This window comes from Alnus glutinosa, chromosome 2 (assembly GCF_958979055.1).
Source record: "Alnus glutinosa chromosome 2, dhAlnGlut1.1, whole genome shotgun sequence".
NCBI lineage: Eukaryota > Viridiplantae > Streptophyta > Magnoliopsida > Fagales > Betulaceae > Alnus > Alnus glutinosa.
The window spans coordinates 13,391,573-13,404,493 of record NC_084887.1 but is presented as its reverse complement, the minus strand read 5'-3'; the positions used below and the strand labels follow the sequence as shown (position 1 = coordinate 13,404,493).

The window sequence follows — 12,921 nt, the reverse complement described above, 5'->3', positions numbered from 1 at the left end:
AATAATTTGAATTTGATAAAATAGGAAAGAACATCACTTGTATTAAATAAGGGGTACAACCATGAAAACCGATTGAATTCATCAACAAAAATAACGTAAAACTTGCATCCACTCAAAGATGGCACTGGTGAGGTCCAAACATCTGAGTGAATGACTTCTAAAGGTTTAGTGGACCCCCTAGTAGCTGCGGAATAGGGTAACTGTTTGGACTTGCCAAGTTGGCAGGACTCGCACACGGAAGGAGGACTGACTAGACCGAGTAGAGGAAGATTGTGGTGGCGAAGAAGGTACTGAAAAACTGAGGTAAAGGGATGGCCCCCAGCCTTTAGTGCCAAACCATGTCATTGGTTTTGATGCCAAGGAGGGTAGTAAACCCACTACGTTTATTGTAGGAGTGAGGATTCAGTTTGATGGGGTAGAGCCCATTTTTACTGGGACTGTGAAGCAGCATTGTTCCTGTCAAGTTGTTCTTCCTAGTAAAATCAACGTCAGTAAGAGCAAACCAACATTTATTATCTTTGCAGAATTTGTTAATAGATAATAAGGGCAGTGCAAGATGTTTTTAAGGAGAAAATTATGTAAAGCAGATGTAAGAGAACGAACTAAGGAAGAACCAATGTTTTGAATATGCAAACCTGCTCCATTGCCTACACCAACAGTATCGGATCCATCAAAGGGCTAGGCATTGGTGAGGTTGGAAGATTCTGCAGTAACGTGTGTGTTGGCTCTATAGTTGGCTAGCCAGGCTTGAGTGGCAAAGTCCTTATTGGCTTGTGCTGTCATGACAGCAAGTTGCATGGGTGGATGGCGCCCTTGGTATGCAAAACCCATGCGATGGTAGTAGTCCAATGCACGGTGGCTGGTTTTGCCACATATCTGGCAGGGAGAATATTGTCGTGGAGGAGGGGATGATTCGGAAATGCTGTTCAGCAGTAGGAAATGGTGGAGGGGATGGTGGTTGATATCTGGGAGAAAAGGGGGGATTGTGTCGGGGAGAGAATGGAGGGTTGGAGAAGCGGTTATGGGGCGAGGAGTGGGGTGTGGAGTGACGGTACTGACTAGGTGGTTTGGGAAGAAATCAAGGTTTTCTGAAGCTAGGATTGTTGCTATAGGAAGGTGTGGTGCGGTGTGCATGGAGTGCAAAGGATCCGGTTTCAGGGGTAAGGGCTTTTTGTTGATTTTGAAGTAGAGTATTTCATGGCTAAGCAACTCGGATTGAAAATCGTGAAATGTGGTTTCGCAGTCACGTAAGGTAAATGCAGTAACAAAAGGATTAAAAGTAGGTTTGATACCGTTGATGACGAAGGAAATAAGATCATCATCATCGACGGGTTTACCTACGGCTGAAAGTTAATTAGCCCACAACTTGGCTTGATTGAAATATTCGGTGCACATCTTAGTCCCCTGTTGCAAGCTTTGCAACTGACGCTTGAGATAGGAGATGCATGATTTGGATTGAGCAGCAAACCGTGTGGACAAAGAGGTCCATGCAAGCCTCGATGTGTTCAAACCATACATCGAGGGCACAAGTGAAGGTGCTAAAGAGCAAATAATGAGATTTAAGAGCTGTTGGTCTCGTCTCAGCCATGCAACATAGGCTGGGTTAGGAATCTGGGCGTCACCAGTGGCATTGGCGACGGTTCTGGGCGGACAAGGTTTTGTTCCATCAAGTAGGCTCTGGAGTTCATAACTACATAGGATTGGTTGAAACTGAGCAACCCATCCGAGGTAGTTAGGACCTTCCAGTTTGACGCTGCCGAGCTGAGTGACATTGGATATCAAAGGATTGGTTTCATCGGCATTCATGTTGGCCATGGAAGAGCGTTGGCTATTGGTAAGCTCTAATACCATGTAAACTTGAAAGGAAATTAGGGTAAAAGCCGTAAGCACTTAATGGTCTTGATATTGATACAATATATATAGATATTACAGGCTGCCTTGTATATGGCATGCTATACAAAATAATTCTATTCTATAATTACAGAGGTTAAATAAGGCAAGAAGTATCATGTCCTCAGGCAATATAGCCGTAGGCTGATGTAGAATTAATGAGAGGATGCTAGCCGTTGTAGGTGAGATATGGAGAAGATATTCGGTTGTCTAGTTTAGGAAGTCTTCCTTGAATCAAGGCTGACGGCTCTAGGGTTTGTTTGTGAGCTGTAGTGGCGGCTAGGGTTTCTGTAGAGGTTTCGGGTGCTGTAGTGGAGGCTAGGGTTTCTGTGGAAGGTTCGGGTAGCATGTATCCTTAACAAAGACTTGCAGAGGCAGGTTACAGAGTTAACCCAGCGTCTAGGCGACGCAAAACTTGGAAAGGGATCACAAGATGGATGATCACGATTCAGATTCAACTTTGAGAACCTGTATCATAATCTTGTTTTGGGTTGGGGACAGCGTGTCATAATCTTCAAAGTTGAGATTCCAGAATTTTCTGGTACTCTACAAGCCGAAGGCTTCATTTATTGGTTACACGAAGGTGAAGCTTGTCGCCATCAAGCTAAAGGGTCGTGCATCCGCTTGGTGGGAGCAATTGAAGCGATCACGGGATAGACAAGGCAGGCCAAAGATTTGTGATTGGGAGAAAATAAAGAAGATGAAGGGGCACTTTTTACCCTTCAAGTACATGCAGATGTTGTTTCAACGGATTCCTATGTTGAGACAATGTGCGAAATCTGTTGATGATTACACCGAAGAGTTCTACCAATTGGTTGCTCAAAACGACTTGTTAGAGACTGAGGAGCAGTTGGTGGCGTGATACTTGGGCGGTTTGTGGCAGTCCCTACAAGACGTCCTTAGTCTCCACTCTCTCTGGATAGTTTTTAAAGCCTACCAGCGTGCCTTGACTTTAGAAAAGCAGCAAACCAGAAGCAATACCATATCTACACCAAAAGGAGATCAGAATACACGAGGAGTCCGTCCTCAGGAACCTCGTCCTAATCCTCAACCTATGCAACGCCGGAGTTCCAACTCCAACATCTGTTGTTTCAGATGTGGGGAGCCCAATCATCGAGCGACAGATTGTCGAAAGCTTGCGAGCAGAACGGGTAGGAATCTCTTAATTGAAGATAAAACAGTAGAAGAATTCAACATCGGAGATCCTATTTTTGATGATGGCAATGACGAGGAGATTTTGTACGGAGATGGGCACGAGACTCTTGTTATCAGAAAAAGCTTGCTTGCTCCAAAAGATGACTCCAAAGAAGATTGGTTAAGAACCAATATTTTTACATACCACATGCACGATCGCATAATAGGTTTGCTAGGTTATTATTGACAGTGGTAGTTGTAAGAATGTGGTGTTAGAGGATGCAGTTAAGAAGCTTTAGTTGAAGATTGATCACCATGCAAAACCATGCAAATTGTCCTGGATGAAAAAGGGAAGTGAGGTAACAGTAGATAAAAGGTGTTTGGTTTCTTTTTCAATTGGAAATAAATATTTCGATAATGCATGGTGCAATGTAGTGTCTATGGATGCATGTCATTTATTACTAGGCAGGCCTTCACAGTATGATCGAGGTGTTGTCCATGATGGGCAGCGAAATACTTATACTTTGAGCATCAAGGGAAAGAAGGTGGTGTTAGCACCTCGGCGAGGAGTCATCCCTATACCAGTGATTGAGAATGGTGTTAATCTCCTGTCAATGTCTTGGTTCCTGGAGGAAATAGAAGAAGAGGGCGTTGTGTACGCCTTGATGACATTTGAAAAGGGTTTCAGAGTAGATGATGATGTGTTAATGGAGTTACGAGAGGTGTTGATTGAGTTTTTCTGATTTGATGCTAGAGGAACTACCCCTTGGTTTGCCACCCATGAGAGATATACAACACCACATCGACTTTGTGCCAGGGTCAAGCTTGCCGAATTGACTAGCTTATCGCCTTAGTCCGAAGGAATCTGACGAGTTGCAACGCCAAGTGACAGAGTTGTTGAAAAGAGGTTACATTCGAGAGAGCATGAGTTCATGTGCAGTTCTTGCTCTCTTAGCTCCAAAGAAGGATGGATCATGGCGTATGTGTGTTGATAGTAGTCATCAATCGAATCATGGTGAAGTATAGAATCCTGATTCCCCGTTTAGACGACATGCTGGATCAGCTAGCAGATTCTAAGTTTTTTTTTTTTTTTCTTTTTTTTTTTTTTTTCCCAAAATTGACCTTACGAGCGGGTATCACCAGATCAAAATCAGGCCTGGAGATGAGTAGAAAACAGCATTCAAAACGCATCATGGGTGAAAAAATAATATGGACTTCTAATTTTAACAAGTGTGTGTGAACAGTGTGCAACAAAATATTAAATGCGGAATTAAAGGAGACAAATATTTTGTTGACGAAGTGGAAACTCAATTAAGAGAAAAACCACTCCGGGGCAGCCAAACCCAGGATATCCACTATTTAGAAGACAAAGCTAGATACAAGAGTGTAACACTCACATACACCCGATGCAGTGGTCGTACCTTGATCTCTAACGTGTAACTCAACACAAATGCTTTCCAACCAGGTCTCCTACCTGAAGGGATCTTCAATGGAATCTTTTACCTTAGGGCCAACCCCTAAGATAGACTTCACAGCTGATCAAATCACACACTTGGCAAAGCTAGAGAGCTAGCAGATCTTCAATATCTCCCTAAACACCCTTTCTAAGCTGTAGAGAATTCACCACTGAATTCTATGTTGAAAGCATGCCTCAAGCCTCTTATTTATAGGCTTAGGAAACCCTATTTTGAGTCAAAAACGAAGTCTGAGGCACGCGTGTCCGGACGGGAGCCTTGGGCCGTCCGGATGGGCTAAGTTTTACTTGTCCGAAAAGTATTCTGGAATTTTCTGCAGGGCCGTCCGGACGGGCAAATCTTTCCGTCCGGACGGAGGCCGTCCAGACACTATTAATGGCCGTCCGGATTCTCAAATTACAGAACTTTTTCTTAGCTTTCCAATGAAGCCGATTTCGTCCCAATCCGATATAATTGAATAAAAAGTTATGACCAAAATACCCGAGGGTGTCCGGATGGCTTGATCGAGCGTCCGGACGGTCAACTGCAACCGCCTTTCCAAAGTAGCACTGAAAGCTTCCATACAAGGCCGCGTCCGGACGGTGATGCCCTATCGTCCTATTGTTTGGACGGTTGCACTTCGGTTGCACGTCATTACCATATAAAGGCTTTGAGCGTCCGGACCCGAAAGGCTGATGTCCGGACGGTTGAACTGGTGCACGCAATTTCCATATATGAAACTTGATCGTCCGGACCATGAAGGCTGACGTCTGGACGGTTGAACTTGGTATGCACGTTCTTGCCTTATAGAGAGCATCGTCCGAACGGGATCACACATCGTCCGGACGGTAGCAGCCGTCTTCCCATAACTGTGTCTTGAGGCAGAAACCCTAATACTTGTCAAACACTGAATGATGTCCGGACGGTATAACCACGTCGTCCGGACGGATGCGCTGGAACACTGGGGTCTTCTCAAACTCTGAAGAGCGTCTGGACGATTTGCCATTACGTCCGGACAGATGAAACCTTGAACTGTTCGAAGCATCTAGATTCTGATGGGCGTCCGGACGGAAAGATCTCGTCGTCCAGACGGATGTTGCTGACTGATGAGCGTCCGGACGAAATACTACGTCCTCTGGACGGCTGACAGGGAACCGAAATAAATCCTTGAAAACTTCACAGAATCTTTTCGAAGAACATAGCTGAAGAGTAGACTCTGGATAAAGCAGCAACATTACATAGAAGTGATTTTGTCCAACAGAATGCAGCCAACACAAAAACTAACAATGGGTTGTACGAGTGGATGGTAATGCCTTTTGGGCTATCCAACGCACTTAGCACGTTCATGCGGTTCATGCATCAGGTGTTGCGGCCTTACATGGGAAAATTCATTGTTGTGTACTTTGACGATATCCTCATCTATAGCCCCTGGCATGAGAACCACCTAGAACATCTCATAGAGGTTTTTGAAACACTACGAAAAGAGTGTTTATATGCCAATCGGAAGAAGTGTTTGTTTCTTACCACCAATGTTACTTTTTTTGGTTTTGTTGTGTCTACTGATGGTATTTATGCAGATTAGTCTAAGCTGACAGCAATTCTAGAGTGGCCAACACCCAAGAGTATACATGATGTCCAGAGTTTCCACGGATTGGTGTCATTCTACCAACGGTTCATTCGAAATTTCAATGCATTGATTGCACTAATCACAGTGCTTAAAGAGTCGGACTTTTCAATGATAGAAGCAAAAAATGACAGAAGCACCTGTTCTCACTCTTCCGGACTTCGAGAAGATTTTTGAAGTCAACTGTGATGCATCTGGTGTTGGTAATGGCGGTCTGATCGCCTTTTTCAGTGAGGAGTTGTCAAGGTCAAAATATTCAACCTATGATTTGGAATTCTACGCCATCGTACAGTCTTTGAAGCATTGGCTTCACTACCTGGTGCAAAAGGAATTCATCCTTATCACTGATCATGAGGCCCTCAAGTATATCAATGGCCAGCAAAAGTTGAACCGTAGACATGCCAAATGGGTTGCCTACCTTCTGGAATTCACTTTTTTCCTTCCAGCACCAATCTAGGACCTTGAATAAAGTTGTTTCCTTGAGTAGGCGGGTTGCACTTCTTACTACTATGCATACCAAAGTTGTGGGTTTTGACACTTTCCAAGAGTTGTATACGGCAAATCCTTCATTTGGGAAGATATTTGCTGAGGTGTCTGTCAGTAATTGCAGTGATTATGTTATTCTTAATGGTTATCTATTCTATGGTTTACAACTATGCATTCCAGATAGTTCATTGAGGGAACAGATAATATGAGAGTTGCATGGAGAAGATCACTTTGGGAGTGACAAAACTTTGGCTTTGGTCTCATCAGACTATTATTGGCCCAAGCTAACTAGTGATGTGGCACGTTACGTGGAAAGATGTTTTATTTGCCAGAGGTCCAAGGGAGCCCTCACAAATGCTGGTCTATACACCCCATTACATGTGCCTGATGGCCCATGGCTCGACGTCAGCATGGATTTTGTTTTGAGGTTACCTCACATGCAAAGGAGCATGGATTCTATCATTGTGGTGGTGGATCGATTTTCCAAAATGACCCATTTTGTAGCTTGCCGGAAGAGATGGATGCCACTTGAATTGCTTATCTATATTTACGGGAGATTGTTCGCATGTATGGGATTCCAAGATCTATTACATCGGACCGAGATACAAAATTCATGAGCCTTTTTTGGAAGAGCTTGTGGGAAAGGATGGGGACCAAGCTTAATTTCAGTAGTGCCTACCACCCCCAAACAGATGGTCAGACTGAGGTGGTGAATCGGAGCTTGGGAAATCTTTTGAGAAGTTAAGCGGGAAATAAGCCAAAGCAGTGGGATTTAGGTTATCACAAGCAGAGTTTGCTTACAACCTGTCCAAGAACAGAACGACTCAGCTGAGCTCTTTTGAGATCGTGTATGGGCAGAATCGGTCAGGAGTGCTTGACTTGGCACCCATTCCTGGTATTGGTAGATTGAGTTTTAAGGTTGATGAAACGGCAGACTATCTCCGAGGAGTTCATGACCAAGTCAAGAAAGCGATAGAAGATAGCAATGCCACGTACAAAGCACACTCTGACAGCCATAGACGCAAGGTAACTTTTGAAGTTGGTGATTTGGTTTGGGCTGTACTCACATGTGATCGCTTCCTCATCGGTGAGTATAACAAGTTGCGAGAGAGGAAGATTGGGCTTTGTGAGAATCTGTAAAAGATAAATGATAATGCATACTGGCTATGTCTTCCAAGTCATTTAAAGACCTCTAATGTGTTCAACGTAAAGCACTTGATTCCATGTTCTGTTGATGCTGACAGAGACGACTTGAACTCGAGGATGAGTTCTTTCTAACCTAGGGAGACTAATGCAGGAGAAGATTGACTTTATGGTGGATTTATTTTATGCATGTGTTTTAGTTTTTCTTTTTAAATAAAGATTGGGTTTTCCTTTTCCATTAGGATTATGTATTTCTTTTCCAGTTATGATTTCTTTTTCTTTTCCTTGTTAAATTTGGAGGTACATAAAGGCATCTAATCTTTGTTATTTTTAATCAAATTTTGAAGTATCAATTAAATTTTAAGTCTTTCAGAGTTATTTCTCTGTTTGCTTAGGCAATTAAGGGTTTTCTCTTCCCTATTTGTTATTTTCTATCTTCCTAAATTTATTTTTCTATCTTCAATTCATAGTTTCTGATGCTATCATATGCTGTCAGAACAATCTTAATTTTGCCTGGCATTATTGGGATGCCTCTTGCTCAAGCACGAAAACATCTGCCCTACAGCCCCGGGGGAATAAAAACCACAAACCTCAATCAAAGAAATTAATTTTGTAACAATTACTTTGTTGGGTTTCCTTATTATGCATTTAGAGTTTATAAGTTTCCCTGTCTATTTGATTTCATTATGTAAAAAGAAGATGTTGACACCTTGACACTCTCTCTCTCTCTCTCTCTCTCTCTCTCTCTCTCTCTCTCTCTCTCTCTCTCTCTCTATATATATATATATATATATATATATATATATATATATATATATATATATCACACACACGCACAGAATCATGGCTTTCATGATCATTTTGCTTTGCTTATATCTATCCAATGTGGACTGCAGGAAACCCCCGGGTTACTCCTGAAGTCACGAGGGACGTATGCTTACTGGCCAGAATGATGGCTGCTAATTTGTACTTTTCCCAAATCGAGGATCTCATGTTTGAGGTATCTAAAACTCAGTCTTCGGAGCACCGTCACAACCTTTTCGTTATACCAGTATCTAATGTTGTTTCGGTATCCTTGTTGACAGTTGTCTATGTGGCGTTGCTGTGATGAGCTTCGTGTTCGTGCTGATGAACTTCATAGGTCCTCGAAGAAAGATGCCAAACACTACATAGGTATGCAATATCTGTTACAAGCCTCAATGCTGTAAAAATTGAAATCTGAACTCAAATTCATTGTCTCTTTGTGTAAAATGATTTCATTGAATGTTGAACAACTTAGAAGAATACCATGCCTGAACTGGAACTTTTGAAATATATTTATCAACCTTCGATAGTTTTCTGATTAATGCTTCATCTATGCAGAGTTTTGGAAACAAGTTCCTCCAAATGAGCCATATCGTGTTATTCTTGGTGATGTAAGGGACAAGCTGTATAACACACGTGAACGTGCGCGTCAGTTATTAGCCAATGGGATCTCTGATATTCCTGAGGATGTAGCTTTCACCAATGTTGAGCAGGTCTTTCCATCACTCCTGTTCTGATAAGTCCCACTTGTAGAACGATATGAGACTTTTATATATATATGTGTGTGTGTGTGTGTATTAAACTGAATACTTAGTACTTTTCTCCAATGAAATTGACACATTCTACGTGCCAGCAATATGTTGTGGTGATCTGTTGTGATATCTAATATTCTTGCCTTAGCAGTTGTTTAAATACTGAAGCTTTCTTTTTTTTCACATTTGTGATATTAGGCACTTAGGCAATACTTTATGCTAGGTTTTATTTATTTGACCTGTTGAACTATGTTTACAGAGCAGTTACCTCTAGTTTTATTGCTTATCAACCACTTATCCTATATTGGCAAAAATTGAGTCAATTATCTATCTGTTAATTTAATACTTCCTAAGAAGTCCAGACCTAGAATAGCCTGTCAAACTTTGAAGAAAGACATTTTTAGAAAGAGTAAGATATTTTCAGTTTATAAAATATTGGAGATAAGCAATGTGTATGAATCTTTTTTCTCTTTCCATTTCTACTACTTTTTTTTTTAATAATCATTGTAGCTTTTTCTTTATTTCTTGATCTGATGTTCTAATTAGTGAAATTCGTGAGACCTCCTCCCTATTCTTTAACCATTAGCCACAAAGAACCGAAATTTTTTGCTTTTGCCTCTTGCATTTTAGATTAAATAGATAATCTTTCTATGTTATAACTTCATTAAATGTTTTAAATGATCTTGTTTAACTTGGTAGTAGATGAGCTCTGTGAGGATATTATTTTAGTAGGAAAGGAAAAATGTTTTTTTTACCATATCTCTACCATACTTCAAAATTCTGGAAGTAATTATTGATTGAGCAGCAATAATGTTCACTTAGTGTGCATGATTTATTGCTCCTGACATACTAAAGTGACTGCAAGGTGATTGATTTACTGCGGGGCTATTGAGAATGCCTTGCCTATAGACATTTAGGCATTTGACAATTATTTCGATGGCTTCAATCCCGCAAAAAAATTGTTGACTCAGAAATTTGCAATAGCTTAATAGACATGAGCCCTAGCAATTTTCCTGATTCAAAGGTATGTTTTTCATGGTGCTGATTTTTTCTTTTTCCCCTGTAGTTCCTGGAGCCTCTCGAACTCTGTTACAGGTCATTGTACTCTTGTGGTGACCGGTCTATAGCTGATGGAAGCCTTCTTGATTTCTTACGACAAGTTTCTACCTTTGGGCTTTCGCTTGTAAAACTTGATATCCGACAAGAATCTGATAGGCATACTGATGTTATTGATGCTATCACAAAGCACTTGGGCATCGGGTCTTATAAAGAATGGTCAGAGGAACGCAGGCAAAAATGGCTCTTGTCTGAGCTCAGTGGCAAGCGCCCTCTTTTCGGGCTTGATCTTCCCAAAACCGATGAAATCGCTGATGTATTGGATACTTTCCATGTCATTTCAGAACTTCCCTCAGACAACTTTGGTGCCTATATAATCTCAATGGCAACAGCCCCATCTGATGTGCTTGCTGTTGAGCTTTTACAACGTGAATGTCATGTTAAGAAGCCATTAAGGGTTGTCCCACTGTTTGAAAAGCTTGCTGATCTTGAGGCTGCTCCTGCTTCTCTGGCTCGTCTCTTCTCAATAGACTGGTACAGAAACCGGATCAATGGGAAACAAGAAGTCATGATAGGGTACTCAGATTCCGGAAAAGATGCTGGTCGTCTCTCTGCGGCTTGGCAGTTATATAAGGCTCAAGAAGAGCTAGTAAAGGTGGCTAAGCAATATGGAGTTAAGCTTACAATGTTCCATGGTCGTGGAGGGACAGTTGGTAGGGGAGGAGGGCCCACCCATCTTGCTATACTATCTCAGCCACCTGACACGATTCAAGGTTCGCTTCGCGTGACAGTTCAAGGTGAAGTTATTGAACAGTCTTTTGGGGAGGAGCACTTGTGCTTTAGAACACTCCAGCGTTACACAGCTGCTACACTTGAGCACGGTATGCGTCCACCTGTCTCGCCAAAGCCTGAATGGCGTGCACTCTTGGACAAGATGGCAGTTATTGCAACGAAGGAATACCGTTCCATAGTTTTCCAGGAATCTCGTTTTGTTGAGTACTTTCGCCTCGTAAGTGTCATTCCTTATAGTGACCTTCATGACTAAATTTCCCTTCCACTTTTGGGGTAATGTGTGTATTAAACTTGAATTTTAGTTGGATTACCACTCTTTAAGTCAATATTTTATGAATGACGCGTATGTTGAATTATCTCACTTCTCGTATCCTCTTGTTTTGAATTTCACGGGCTCCCAAGAATGATAGCATCTTTATATTCTCTTTCTCTGTCCTGCATTGCTCTACCCTTGATAAAATTCTGTTGCTTTTTAGTTTATTTTGGGTTAGCTACTTGGATTTCATTTTCACAAAATTCACAATCAGTTTTTTGAGTCTTTCATATTTCTTTTGCTAAATAATTCCCAAGTCACTGGAAGTTGTTATCGAGATACTCATAACATTACATAATCCTCTTCTTTAACACTGCAGGCAACACCAGAGTTGGAATATGGTCGGATGAACATTGGGAGTCGTCCATCAAAAAGGAGGCCAAGTGGAGGGATTGAATCACTCCGTGCAATCCCATGGATCTTTGCATGGACCCAGACAAGGTTTCATCTACCAGTGTGGCTTGGATTTGGGGCAGCATTTAAGCACATAATTGAGAAGGACATAAAGAATCTCCATATGCTTCGGGAGATGTATAATCAGTGGCCTTTCTTCAGGGTTACAATTGACCTAGTTGAGATGGTGTTTGCCAAGGGGGACCCAGGAATTGCTGCTCTGTATGACAAGCTCCTGGTGTCAGAAGACCTATGGTCTTTTGGAGAGCAATTAAGGGCCAACTATGAAGAAACCAAGCAGCTTCTCCTCCAGGTGATTTCAAGTGTTGCCATAATTGGACCTTTGGTTTTCTTTCAATGTTTCACATCACTGGCACTTATTTTGGGGTCACAATGCAAGTAAACGTGTAATTTTGTTCAAATAACCTTTAGTACTAGGACTCAAAAATACCTGCTTTTGAGACATATCATGATGCTCTTGATTTGAAGATGTCAATTTCTCGGGTGTTAATTTTGTAGGTTGCAGGGCATAAGGATCTTCTAGAAGGAGACCCGTATTTGAGGCAGAGACTCCGTCTTCGTGATTCGTACATCACGACCCTTAATGTCTGCCAAGCCTACACACTTAAACGGATCCGTGACCCTGACTACAATGTGAAGGTGAGACCGCACTTGTCTAAGGAATACATGGAATCAAGCAAGCCGGCTGCCGAGCTTGTGAAGCTTAACCCCATGAGCGAGTATGCTCCAGGTTTGGAGGACACCCTTATTTTGACCATGAAAGGTATTGCTGCCGGCATGCAGAACACCGGTTAAGGGATGGATGACTTGCTTCAAATATATATACATATAATGTATGAAATGCAACTTCTCTATTAGAGCTCACTGCTCCGAGCCAGCATGTAATAAATCATCCTACGTACGATGCCATTTTAGCTTGTGCGGGCAATGCTGTATCATGCATTCTTTTCGGCTTTCAAACTGGAAATCATTTACTTGGCCTGGTGAAGTAAAAAACATTCTAATTTTTCTTTCCTTTCTTTCCCTATAGTTTCTCAGAAACCAAACCAAATAAAAATT

The 12,921-nt window shown here is 41.8% G+C and overlaps 1 protein-coding gene across 1 annotated transcript in view; it reads left to right on the top strand.

Moving 5' to 3' along the window:
- LOC133861176 (phosphoenolpyruvate carboxylase 2-like) overlaps positions 1-12,876 on the top strand; it is a 24,566-nt gene extending 11,690 nt beyond the window's left edge. Inside the window, exons 5-10 of the mRNA XM_062296897.1 lie at positions 8,628-8,731; positions 8,817-8,904; positions 9,094-9,248; positions 10,354-11,352; positions 11,768-12,154; positions 12,361-12,876. Of these exons, the coding sequence (XP_062152881.1) occupies positions 8,628-8,731; positions 8,817-8,904; positions 9,094-9,248; positions 10,354-11,352; positions 11,768-12,154; positions 12,361-12,657 (2,030 nt within the window). The 3' untranslated portion in view covers positions 12,658-12,876. The remainder of the gene's footprint in view (positions 1-8,627; positions 8,732-8,816; positions 8,905-9,093; positions 9,249-10,353; positions 11,353-11,767; positions 12,155-12,360) is intronic.
- Positions 12,877-12,921: the final 45 nt, after the last annotated feature.